Here is a 13,389-nt window from a genome sequence, read left to right as displayed (position 1 = left end):
CCCGGACCCCCCTAGTAAGGCTGGGCGCTTCGCGCCGTCGACTTAACACTTCGCGTCTTCAGTTAAAAATTTTCAGCCTTTTTTACAATTTTCAATTCCCATGCCTGAACTGGCAATTTGCTTTTGAAATGTTTTCCCTTTACAAAATAGACTTGTCACCATGTTATTACGTGTTCTTCTTCGTTAGACTGGCTGCTGTGATAAAAATGATACAGTTTTGTGGGATTTTGCTATGATACCAGTCATACCAGTTTATTAAATGCCATGGGCAATTACTGTATTCTAATGCATAATATTACTTTTTAAAACAAAAAGAAAACAAAACGAGACTGTAGTACTATCAACTGTGCCACCACCCAGCCTCTCCTGACTGTTATCTCTCAGACCTCTTCCCACGGTCTGGTATCATCAGTTGGAATAAGAGTACATTGTGCACCCTAAACTTCTTCCAGCACAGCATCCTTATGCTAATGAGTTTCACTCTGTGCTCAGCTCTGTTACTGTATGCTGCTTATATCTTATGCTCTATACTTTAATGAATAAACTTAGTGATAGACATTCGTCTGATGTTATACTGATGTGGCTGAGAGTGTGACCCTACGATAGCCTCCGAATACAAACACCAAACACCATACCATTACAATTTACATGGTGGCAGCTCTGGTGCCCCAGTGTGAACATCTTACAACTTGTGTTTTCTGTGCCAGTTTTTGTGTGTGTGACACTGACAGCTTCTGATCATCGGAACTGTACTACCTGGAACTTTGTGACTGTGATTGTGATCTATGTGAGTCTGGAACAGTGACTAACCATTAGTAACTGTGTCATTCCCTGTCTTCAACTGGATTACTGAATAATTATCCTGGACACTATCCTGACCACCAGTGACTGTGTCTCTGACAGACAGTAATGCTAGTGTTGTACACGGATACATCATTGACTCCATAACTGTCACTCCGCACAATCCGGTAAGTGGTATCTTTCTCAATTTTACCACGCACACACAACCAACATGGCTGATGCACCATTGCCACGCCCAAAGATGGACTGGTCATCAGATGACAAGGCACAATCACTCCAAGATTTTAAGCAGCTCTGCGACATGTGGTTTAAAGTGAAAAACACTGAGAAAAAACTGCAACACAACTACATCATGTTGTGGCTTGGCAGTGAAGGTTTACGTCTACTCAACACATGGAACCTCACTGTCGAACAGCTCGAAGACCCCAAAAACATCTGGGACAGACTGCAGCTACTCCAACCACCACAAAATTTCCGCATTCATCGGCTAGAAATGCAGCGACTGACGCAACGGACAGGGGAGTCGGTAGAAGATTTTTGCACAAGATGCAGAACAAAGGCCATCAAATGCAAGTATACTGACAAAGCCGCAGAAGATGAGAGAGTTTTAGAGCAACTTATCGCTGGGACATCTATTTCCACTGTCCAGCGTGAACTCCTCTCTCGGGACAGCACCCTGACCCTCGCTACAGCCCTAGAACTAGCAAAGTCACACGAGGCTACAGCGAACCATATGCGTCAAATGCAGGAATTGACAGCTACAGGCTCGACCATAGACGCCGTCAGAGCAAAGGACAGCAGAGCATGCGGCAACTGCGGTGGAAAACACCCACCTCGACAATGCCCAGCCTACGGCACTAAGTGCTCAAAATGCCTCAGGCCCAACCACTGGCAGAAGGTATGCCGCTCGAGCACCAGCGGTAGCACAGACAGACCTGGACATGCTGCACAGAGTCTTAAACAACACAAACCCCGAGGGCGGCGACGCGGTAGACCTGGCCAACAGCAAGGCGGCAGGAAACGCATCAACGCAGTGCAAGACATCAGCGATGATGACCCTAGTGACGACTTCGCCTGCCTGGATTTCTCTAGCATAGAGACAAATAACGGCGACAACCGGGATGAGCTATACGCCAGCCTGGACATCAAGTATTCAATGCCAGCATCCCTTAGAGTAAAGGTGGACACGGGAGCACAGGGAAACATACTCCCACTCCGCATCTATCGGCGAATGTTTCCCGAGCAGCTCAACCATGAGGGTTTCCCGGCAGCAGGCGCCACAGAACTACGTCGCACCGTACTACAAGCGTACAACGGGACACTCATCAAGCAATTTGGAGTCATCACGATCCAATGCAAATTCAAGAAAACAGAATGGCATGACGCAGAATTTTTTGTCACAGACAGCAACGGTCCAGCCATCCTGGGACTACCCAGCAGCAGACAGCTGAAGCTGGTCACCGTTCACTGCGCCATTCAAACAGCAGCAGCACCAGCACTGAAGCCAGTCAAGAACGCCAGTGACCTGGAGCGTACATACCCTGACAGATTTGAGGGTATAGGCAACTTTGAAGGTGAGCTACACATCACGCTCAAGGAGGGAGCCCAAGCAGTGGTGCAGCCTCCACGCAAGTATCCCATCCAGCTTCTAGATGAAATCAAATCGGAGCTGAAGAAGATGGAAAACATTGGCGTAATCACCCCCGTCATGGAGCCCACAGACTGGGTTAACGCACTAGCTTTCAGCAGGAAGGCTAGTGGCGGTCTGCGTGTGTGCCTGGATCCCAGAGCACTGAATCAGTGCATCAAGAGGACTCACCACAAGACCCCTACAATCGAGGAGATCACCAATCGCCTCAGTGGCTCCAAGGTTTTCAGCAAACTCGACGCCAAACACGGATATTGGGCCATCAAACTTGATGAAGAATCCTCCATGCTCACCACCTTCAACAGCCCTGTTGGCCGATTCCGCTTCAATCGTCTTCCCTTTGGCCTCAACGTGAGCCAAGATGCGTTCCAGCAAGCCATGGACCGCATTCTCAGCCAGTGTCCTGGTACCATCGGAATCACCGATGACGTCATTGTTCATGGCAAGGATGAAGAGGACCACGACAGGAACCTTCACCATCTGATGGACGTGGCAAGAAAATGTGGACTCGTCTTCAACAGCGACAAATGCCACATCAAGACATCTCAAATCAAATTCTTTGGGATGATCTATGACCTAGAAGGAGTCCATCCTGATCCAGACAAATGCTCAGAGATCCAGGCCTTGCCAGCCCCAAAGTCCGTCACTGATGTTCAGCGCTTCCTTGGTATAGTACAGTTCATGTCTCCTTTCATCCCCAAACTGTCCGGCAAGACAGCACCCCTCCGTGCATTGACCAAGAAAGGAGTCAACTTTGAGTGGAACAGCTCGTTGCAGAAAGTATTCGACGACCTCAAAGCATCAATCTGCAAAGACACAGCCCTCTCCTTCTTCGACGTATCCAAGAAGACTACCATACAGGTCGACGCATCGAAAATCGGCGTTGGAGCAGCCCTATTACAAGACGGCAAACCCATAGCGTTCGCCAGCAAGGCCCTGACCGACACCGAACAACGCTATGCGAACATTGAACGTGAACTTCTTGCTGTCGTCTTTGGATGCACGCGATTCCATACGTACATCTATGGAAAACACTTTGTGGTCGAAAGTGACCACAAACCCCTGGAACAGGTGCAGAAGAAAAGCCTAGCTAGTACTCCACCTCGCTTGCAGCGAATGATGTTACAGTTACAACACTATGACGTCACCATTCAATATCGCCCCGGAAAAGAGATGATCCTTGCTGACAGTCTCTCCAGACTTAACCCGACACCCGGTAAATCAATCAGCCTGGAGCAGTCCATCTACGCAGTCCAGTTTTCATCTGACAGGCTTCAGGAGCTACGGCAGAAAACAGATGCCGACCCTGACCTTGCAGCATTGAGAGACACCATCATCGATGGGTGGCCAGATAACGCAAAACTTCTGCCCAAACGACTGCGAGACTACTGGTCATGCAAAGATGAACTAAGTGTGGAGGATGATTTGGTGCTCAAAGGAGATCGAATCATCATACCGGCAGCGATGCAAGCATACATACTGCAGAACATTCATGCTGGTCATCAAGGAAGTGAAAAATGCAAGCTTCGCGCCAAGACTTGCGTCTACTGGCCCGTGGAATCAATACACACATCGATGACTGGGTGAAGAGATGCAACGTCTGCCAAAGCAACCTAAACAGCCAGCAGTCAGAAACTCTCCTCCCCCACGACGTTCCAACCAGACCTTGGCAAAACGTCGGCACAGACCTATTTCATTTTGACGGAAAGGAATACATCTTAGTCTCAGACTACTTCTCCAAGATGCCTTTCATCAGACGCTTACCCGCTCAGCCAACAAGCACTTCAGTCATCACAGCACTGAAACAGCTGTTTAGCGAACACGGAATACCTACAAAGGTCATATCAGACAACGGACCACAATATGACTCTAACGAGTTCACAACATTCTCAGCAGAATGGGGATTCCAACATGTCACCAGTTCCCCAAGATACCCCCAGTCCAATGGATTTGCCGAACGCATGGTGCAGACAGTCAAGAAGACATTGCTCAAAGCAAAGCAGAGCAACTCTGACCCAGACCTGGCACTGCTTTGTCTCCGCACCACCCCCATTGACAGTTCGCTCCCTTCTCCTGCTCAACTCCTCTACTCCCGCAATCTCCAGTCCAATCTCCCACACCTGGCCAAATCCACTCCATACAACAGGAAAGCGCGCAGGAATCTTCAAGTCCGCCAACAGAATCAAAAGAAATACCACGATCGTTCAGCCCGAGACCTTCCTCCACTTCACACAGGCCAGAAGGTTCAGATGCAAGAAAACAACGGCACATGGATACCAGCAACTGTCGTCAACAAGAGGCCTGAACCAAGATCATACACCATCCGGACACCCAATGGTGGCATCTACCGCCGCAACAGAAGACAGCTGCGAGACCTGCCCACCATGCAGAAACGTCTCACCTGGGCAGACCAACAACAAGATGCCAGTCTCAGACCGCCTCGCCAAGACACTCCACAACCTGTGAACAACACACCCCAACGCAGTGACAACACCGAGTCGACAGTTCCAACAACCCTTCGACGATCCAACAGACACACACAACAACCACAGCGACTCATTCAAACAATGTAGCTAACAGAAGTACTTGCAAGAAAGAAGAAAGAAGAGCATGCATGAAGACAGCAAGTTTTCCTGAAGAAGAGGAGAAACACACATACACAATGTGTTTTACATACATACATTTATAATCACACAACAATACAATCCTCACACACTGACACATGTGAAGTGTTGTCAATGTGTATGTTTATGTTTTTTTCTAGTAGTCCTTGGTTTTTTTATGTGTAGAAAGTAGTATGTGTATAGTCAATCTTTAACCTCAATGTAATTTTCTAACCGTAGTTGAAACAAACTGGTAAGAAAGAAAAAAATCAAAGAACTGACTGAACAAAGTCAAAGTACTGTGTGACTCCTCCAGACATTACTTTCAATTAACGACTACATATCTCGTGGTTTCAAGAAAGTATTCTATGATCTAATCTGTGACACTGATATAATGCAGAACAGTGCCAACCAGCACCAACAGTTTCCAAGACACTTGCTAGTAGCGTTTCTGTGTCCTCAGCCACTGCAACCACGACTCTTGTGAAAACAGTCTAAGAACAGTTCCTATCACCCTTGGTGTTGATAATATAATATCTTTTGTGGTTGTAGGTTATCCTATGTTACTTAGTAAGAAGTGACACTATGTTCGAGATTTGTACAGTGTGTTATACTTGCTTTCCAAAAGAGAGGGGATGTAGTACTAGCAACTGTGCCACCACCCAGCCTCTCCTCACTGTTATATCTCAGACCTCTTCCCACGGTCTGGTATCATCAGTTAGAATAAGAGTACATTGTGCACCCTAAGCTTCTCCCAGCACAGCATCCTTATGCTAATGAGTTTCACTCTGTGCTCAGCTCTGTTACTGTATGCTGCTTATATCTTGTGCTCTATACTTTAATGAATAAACTTAGTGATAGACATTCGTCTGATGTTATACTGATGTGGCTGAGAGTGTGACCCTACGATAGCCTCCGAATATAAACACCAAACACCATAATATTACAGAGACCAAAGAAATGAAAAACAATTGCATACATTCATGTATCTTGATACTGATTCACTTTTTCTTTTTCAGGAAGCCAGAGCGTTCGCAGAAGACAACGGATTAATATTTGCTGAAGTGTCAGCCAAGACAGGCATGGCAGTCAACGAAGTGTTTATGACAATAGGTAAATGAAAGTCCAGCTTTCTATCTATTTTTGATTACAGAAACTGAAACAGTGCAGCACTTCCTTGATTGTGCATCCAGTCATAGTGTCATTTGTAAATCTGTCTACTTTCGTTTTATCATGTTCAGTAAGTCCTAGTTTGTGTTCTCCTTTTATGAGTCTATTCAGAAAGATGTTTGTGTGTGTGTGGGGGGGGGGGGGGGGGGGTGTCATGCATGCATATGTGTATGCTTGCTTTCTCATACGATGCAGCTGGTGACTACAACTTGTTCCATGTAATTTGTAACGTTCATGATAGAGTCTGGAATTGGTCAGTGTTTCATAGTCTTGCTCTTTTGTACCAAACAGGCACAAAAGACCATATTGTTTTTTAAATTAAAATTATAAGTAGGCTTATTTTTGTTTTAATCGATTTAACCTTGTGACAAAAGAAGTTTTTCCCCTTCCTTGTGATTTATTTGCTCTGACTGGCTGTTTGAGTGGTAACTACGTGCTTTTCTTGCAGTGAATGGTACTGCAGTTGTACCCCTTGCTCTGTTCATCTCAACTGACCTTGACGCTGTGTATTCTTTTTCCTGCAGCACACAAGCTTGTCCGACGTGCGGAAGAGGGCCAGGGTTCGGGCCGGGAAGGGGTCAGATTGAACGGCGAGGAAGAGGAAAGCAGGAGTGGGTGCAAGTGCTGAGCTGTGTGAACAAGACAGGACAAAGTGTGCTTGTGTGCTCGGACACGTAATCTATTGGTCGACAGGGGTATACTTGTGTATGTCCTACCCCTTGTAAACATTCCACGAACTGTTGCGCAAGAAGATGGGTTGTCTTTGGCTTTATCAGAGGACAGGACCTGCCACAAAGACGGAGCTTGCAGTCATCTTTGAATACAAGACTTTATCATTTGAATCAAAGAACATTGCTTTATGAAAAACATTCCAAAGATCGTTGCAATTGGAGAAGAAGATCATTGCTCTACAGCTATGAGAATTGTGCCAACTTCCAAGACAAGACGAGCATTTCATCTGTGACAAACTTTTTGTCCGTTGATTATGAAAAAAAGGGTAAATTGTGATATAAAAAGAGGTTATGCTGCTGTTTTGATTATTTTTACAACAGAACAGATTGTTCTGGTGTTATACTCATAGTTTTGCCATTAGTTGTCATCCAGCGCCCTTACTGTACACGTGACATGTAACACAAGCATATGCACCAATAGTAACACATGCACTCGCGTGTGTGTGCATGCATGCATGCATTCAGACGCTGGCTGTAACACAAAGACAAAGCAGGCTTATAGTTAAACATATGTGTGCGCTTACACACACACACACACACACACACACACACACACACACACACACACACACCACACACACACACATTCATTTTGCAGTTACAATAGTTTGCCCATTTTGCTTACAATTTTATTTTGAACAATTTATTGAATCAGTTTATTTTGCTACGAAAATGAGATGTATGGTTGAAGTTGAATTGTGTCATCCACGCATGTCTGTCTTCCAAAAGGCAAAGGTACTTTGCGGAGTGATGTGAGTTGATTTGGGAAACAGTGGATTTGTTTGTTTCTGTCTGACTGAGGTGCTACACGTCTAAATTGAGTGTCTGGTATGGTGAAAAGAACTACATGGTCACTCCTCTTTTGAAATGGAGGAAAGACAGTTTTGAGCAAAGTTAATAAAGTTAAGTACATGTTGTCAAAGTAGAAGGAATTATGATTGTCATCTGCGATTTTCAAACGTTTTTGCAGATGTAAAATTGAAATCTATTGCCCCTATTCAAAACAGGGGAAACTTGTTGGTGACTTTTGAAAAAGAAGAACTTTTTGACAATGCACTGTCATTTTGTAATGGTGGTAAACTGTTGGTGGTAAACTGTTTCAGTGATCAGCTACTGATTGAGTTTGATGATTTAATCTTTAAGTTTAAAGAGATCAAAGTAGAACTATATGATTGTTCTTGTGTATATTTTGCACACCAATCTTTTATGAACATTTCATGAAAGAGAGATTTTGACAGATTTGTCTGTACATTTAGGTGTAATCACATTGCAGTATTTTATTGTGTAAGCATTACATAATCTTTGATATATTGTACTGCTAATTTCTCTCCAAAATGAATACACATTCCTAATGGAGACAAGAGAATACTCATAACTAAGCAGAAATGGTCTGTAAAAACCAAGTGCTACACTTTCGATAGAAATAAATTGTATGTTTGTTTTTTTAACCACTTTATCACATAGAATACTCTTAAAAGCCTTATATCAAAGAAATAAAGAAAGATGAATTTTTTGCATGTGTGCATGCTAGTCCCCAAAGGTTGATTGTGGCAATGAAGACCTTGTGTCTCGTTGGGCGTACTTCACTGTCTCGCTTCGTTTAAGTTTCATTTGACCTGTGCCGGTGACCTTGAAATGTATGAGCACATTTGTCTGAGTCACCAATGGGAACCATCACTTCCTCTGCAAAATGATTTTGTGTTGCTGTTATCTCTCTCCCTCCCCCTCCCCCCTCGTCCCTCCTGATTTTACACACCTCTCACTAGAAAAAGAAGTGACCATAACTGCACAATCTTTACTGTTGGTCATGTTGATTAAATTAACCAGCTGGGGATACTGTGTTTGACAATGGTAAAGAAGGACTTAAACTTTCTTTCCATGGTCTTTGGGGAAAGTGTGTGGGTATGGGAGGTGGGGGAAAGTGTGTGGATATGGGAGGTGGGGGAAAGTGTGTGGGTATGGGAGGTGGGGGAAAGTGTGTGGGTATGGGAGGTGGGGGAAAGTGTGTGGGTATGGGAGGTGGGGGAAAGTGTGTGGGTATGGGAGGTGGGGGAAAGTGTGTGGGTATGGGAGGTGGGGGAAAGTGTGTGGGTATGGGAGGTGGGGGAAAGGAATGGTGAGGTGAAGGGAGGGGGGGGGGGAAGGGAGCAGTTGATGGACAGATATGGGGATGGTGTTCGGCATCAGCAGTAGGCAAAAGACAACAAATTCTTTCAAATCGAGGAACCTTTGCCAATATGAAGGAGATAACGGAACAGGAACAGTTCATTTAGATATGGGTGGTAATGTCTTCCCACCTTTTGGTTATGCTGCCCGCCAAACATTCCACTGTGGCATTGTCACTGAATTTTATTGCACCCCTTTTTTTTTTGGGGGGGGGGGGGGGGGGAGAGGGACGGGGCTGTATTTGCTACTTTTTTTCTGGTTTAAATGCATACAGTAAATTCTGCTAGAAATTATTATTATTATTATTATTCATCTTCAGCGTTCCAGAAATTCTGGTGATGTGTGAGCTTGTTTGCCCATTTGGGTTCCCCACACTATACGCTGAGAGCATAGTCAGCTTCACTCCGCTTTTGTTGGGGTTATTATTCTAAATATTATACTTGCTCTAGTTTTATCTGTTTCTTTGTTATTATTTTTTATTTTGTTTACAGGTCATTCAATCTTCTGTTCATTCAAAGATTGAATCTTTTTAAAGTGACTATATGTTTGTATGGATTGTTAAAGCCAGTGGAAAGAAATGTGCATGAAGACTTTTTTACTCGTAAACATTTGTTCATGGAATTTGAAATCGATGGCTATGACCTCTTTCCCACCTTTTGTTTTACTGAGTGTGTACTCCTAAATTCTCATTCTCAGGAAGTATGCACAGAAGTCTTTGATAGAGTTTGAACAATTAGGTCAAGCAATTGAGCAAGCACCGCTTCTTTTGTTTTGTTTTGTTTCAAAGAAAATCTTTATTTGATTACATGCCTCATACAGAAATGTCATATTTTTCTTGAAGCAATTTTGTTAGCTTTTTTTGAAAATTTATACTTTACCTGTTTTCTACCAAAATACACATAAATACTTAAACCAAAGAGATGGTTCTGTAAACCCCATACTGCAAGTTTTATACATAATTTTTATAGTTTGCATAATTCATGTGAAATATTGTTTTGTATTTGGTTTGTCACTGTACACATTTATTTGAAAAATAAACTTTAAGCTAAGGTAATAATTGTGTACTCTGTGTGAATTGTTGATGGCGCGAGTGCCCCCCCCCCCCCCCCCACCTCGTTCACTCCCCTCCCTCCCTCGTTCGCCTGCCCTGCCCCGCCCTGCCCCGCCCCCCCCCCCCCCCCAAAAAAAAAAACAAAAAAACCCATGCATGTCATTATCCCTTGCTGGTGTTTCTGCTACCAGTCTTAGATGTGTGTGTGCGAGTGTGTATGTGGGTGTGTGTGGATGTGTGATCGGTTATTTGTGTCCGCTTGCATAACCCCTTGCATAATCCCTTGATATCTATCACTACAGTGATCAGAGAGCTTGACCTCTGCCAATCAACCAGACATTCGGTGACACGTTATTATACAATGTGCAGTTGCCCAACGCCCAACAAGCAACTCCCGACCGACAGTTTTTCGATTAAGATGTCAAGACAGAATTTGTTTTAATGCCCTAGATGAGAACTAAAACGGTTTCAATTTCATCCAAAAGTGAGTGAACTGACGCGGGTATTAGTTTGCTTGACCTATGGAACGGCTTCCCCCAGGTAAAACAAAGCAAAGCAGGCCACTAAAGCAAGCAAAATAGTCCACCACGTGCCATCTTCGTGTAAACAGTATTGCCAAAGCATTACCAAGAAAGCTCTTCGATCAACCTTACCCCCGGGGAGGGAAAGAAAGTGAAAAAGAGAAATACATGAACGCTCCCTTTACTTCGACCCCCTCCACCAAGGTAAAGAAAACAGAGGGGGGAAAAGAAGCAGAAGAAAGCAAGTGAACGATCCCTTTACTTCGTCCCCCTCCACCAAAGTAAAGAAAACAGAGGGGGGGGGGGGGGGGGAAGAAGCAGAAGAAAGCAAGTGAACGATCCCTTTACTTCGACCCCCTCCACCAAGGTAAAGAAAACAGAGGGGGGAAAAGAAGCAGAAGAAAGCAAGTGAACGATAAAAAGGAAAGATCAACAGAAAAAAAGTTAAAAAGAAAAAGAAAATAAGGGGTTTCCAAACACGCACGCGCACGCACGCACGCACGCAAACCGCTTTGCACCTAGCTTTTACAAACACCAGATTGTAGACAATCCTCCTGGCTGACCTGACCTGAATTAATATTCTTTCTTTCTTTATTTGGTGTTTAACGTCGTTTTCAACCGTTCAAGGTTATATCGCGACGGGGAAAGGGGGGGGGGGGGGGGGGTATGGGAAAGAATCACTTGTTAATTGTTTCTTGTTCACAAAAGCACAAATCAAAAAATTGCTCCAGGGGCTTGCAACATCTATATATATATATATATGATACGACTTGTGTCTGTCTGTGTGTGTGTGTGTGTGTCCGCGATGCACGCCCAAGGTTCTCGATGGATCTGTTTCAAATTTGGTGGCCATATTCAGGTACACCCCGGACACAACCTGCTCGATGAGATATTTCAACCGATTTTGGTTTTTCTTTGGATCCATTCCCAGTAACTCTTCCTTATCTTCTCCAGTGTTTTCAGCGTTTATCTCCCTTCCTTCGTGTGGCGTCAATCCATATTCCCGTTTCTATTTTTAGAAGGTCACTGTCGACAACGCTCAATCCATATTCCCGTTATACTATTTTTAGACTCTTCTCCAGTGTTTTGCGCGTTTATCTCCCTTCCTTCGGGCGGTGCGCCGGCAAAGCCGTTTCTATTTTTAGAAGGTCACTGTCGACAACGCTCAATCCATATTCCCTTTATACTATTTTTAGACTCTTCTCCAGTGTTTTGCGCGTTTATCTCTCTTCCTTCGTGCGGTGCGCCGGCAAAGCCGGCGTACACCTGGCAAAGCCGGGTCCCCGGCGCAGCCGAGTATTCGGCTCGACTTCTTCCCGGCGAAGCCGTACCCGGCGAAGCGGGTATTCATCTAGTATATCTATATATATATACGACTTGTGTCTGTGTCTGTCTGTGTGTGTGTGTGTGTGTGTGTGTGTGTGTGTGTGTGTGTGTGTCCGCAATGCACGGCCAAAGTTCTCGGTGGATCTTTTTCAAATTTGGAGACCGTATTCAGCTACACCCCGGACACAACCTCATCGATGAGATATTTCAACACGTGCTCTCAGCGCGCAGCGCTGAACCGATTTTGGTTTTTCTCTGGATCCATTCCCAGTAACTCTTCCTTATCTTCTCCAGTGTTTTCAGCGTTTATCTCCCTTCCTTCGTGTGGCGTCAATCCATATTCCCGTTTCTATTTTTAGAAGGTCACTGTCGACAATGATCAATCCATATTCCCGTTATACTATTTTTACTCTTCTCCAGTGTTTTGCGCGTTTATCTCCCTTTCTTCGTGCGGTGCAAAGCCGGGTCCCCGGCGCAGCCGGGTATTCGGCTCGACTTCTTCCCGGCGAAGCCGGCTACCCGGCGAAGCGGGTATTCATTCTAGTTGTACAATATATGACCTTACTGGGAGAATGCAAGATTCCAGTACAAAGGACTTAACATTTCTTACATAGGGCCTACTGCTTGACTAAATTCTTTACAAACATTGACTATATTCTAACAAGAAACACTTAACAAGGGTAAAAGGAGAAACAGAATCCGTTAGTCGCCTCTTACGAAATGCTGGGGAGTATCGGGTAAATTCTTCCCCCTAACACGCGGGGGGTCTGAATTAATATGGCACCTCAGTCGTAAAATCACCCGAGAGACAGAGACAGAGAGAGACGGACAGACGGACGGACGGATGGACTGACGACTGAACAGACAGTAAGACTGACAAGACAGACAGTCAGGCAGGCAGGCAGACAGACAGACAGAGACAGAGAGAACAATGTACGTTGAAAGATAAAGTTCAAAGAAAAGAAGAAGAAAAACCACAGGATGGGAAACTTAGATCTGTCAATCAAAATGTTTCAAATTTGTTAAGAGAGAAAAAAATGAAAAATATAAAACTAAGTTCAAAGAACACACACAGACACCTCCAAACTCCCCCACCCACCCACACACACCCACCCACACACACATACACACACAAACACACCACCAACCCCACCACCACCACCACTACAACCACCAATATACATCAAACCAGGAGACCCTTTCTCTGCTCTCCCATCCAGGTTTTACAAACACCCGCGTATCTAATACAAACCTTACAAACTGACCTGAATTGAATAACTCTGGCACCTCACACGTGAAATCAGCACAACTTTTGGCAGGTGAGCTTCAAAGTTTGGTCTTCTCATCTGTTGCACACTCAGTGACGAGCACA

At 44.6% G+C, this 13,389-nt stretch overlaps 1 protein-coding gene across 2 annotated transcripts in view; it reads left to right on the top strand.

Annotated features, from left to right (window-relative positions):
• The window catches only part of LOC138958035 (ras-related protein Rab-5C-like), a 31,577-nt gene extending 23,111 nt beyond the window's left edge, over positions 1-8,466 (top strand). For both annotated transcript variants that reach the window (XM_070329072.1, XM_070329073.1), the window contains exons 5-6: positions 6,072-6,165; positions 6,747-8,466. In XM_070329072.1, the coding sequence (XP_070185173.1) occupies positions 6,072-6,165; positions 6,747-6,850 (198 nt within the window). In that variant the 3' untranslated portion in view covers positions 6,851-8,466. The remainder of the gene's footprint in view (positions 1-6,071; positions 6,166-6,746) is intronic.
• The last annotated feature ends 4,923 nt before the right edge of the window (positions 8,467-13,389 follow it).

Source organism: Littorina saxatilis, linkage group LG2 (assembly GCF_037325665.1).
Source record: "Littorina saxatilis isolate snail1 linkage group LG2, US_GU_Lsax_2.0, whole genome shotgun sequence".
In the NCBI taxonomy this organism is placed as follows: domain Eukaryota; kingdom Metazoa; phylum Mollusca; class Gastropoda; order Littorinimorpha; family Littorinidae; genus Littorina; species Littorina saxatilis.
Note: the sequence above shows the minus strand (reverse complement) of the source record. Positions and strands in the feature narration are given on the sequence as shown.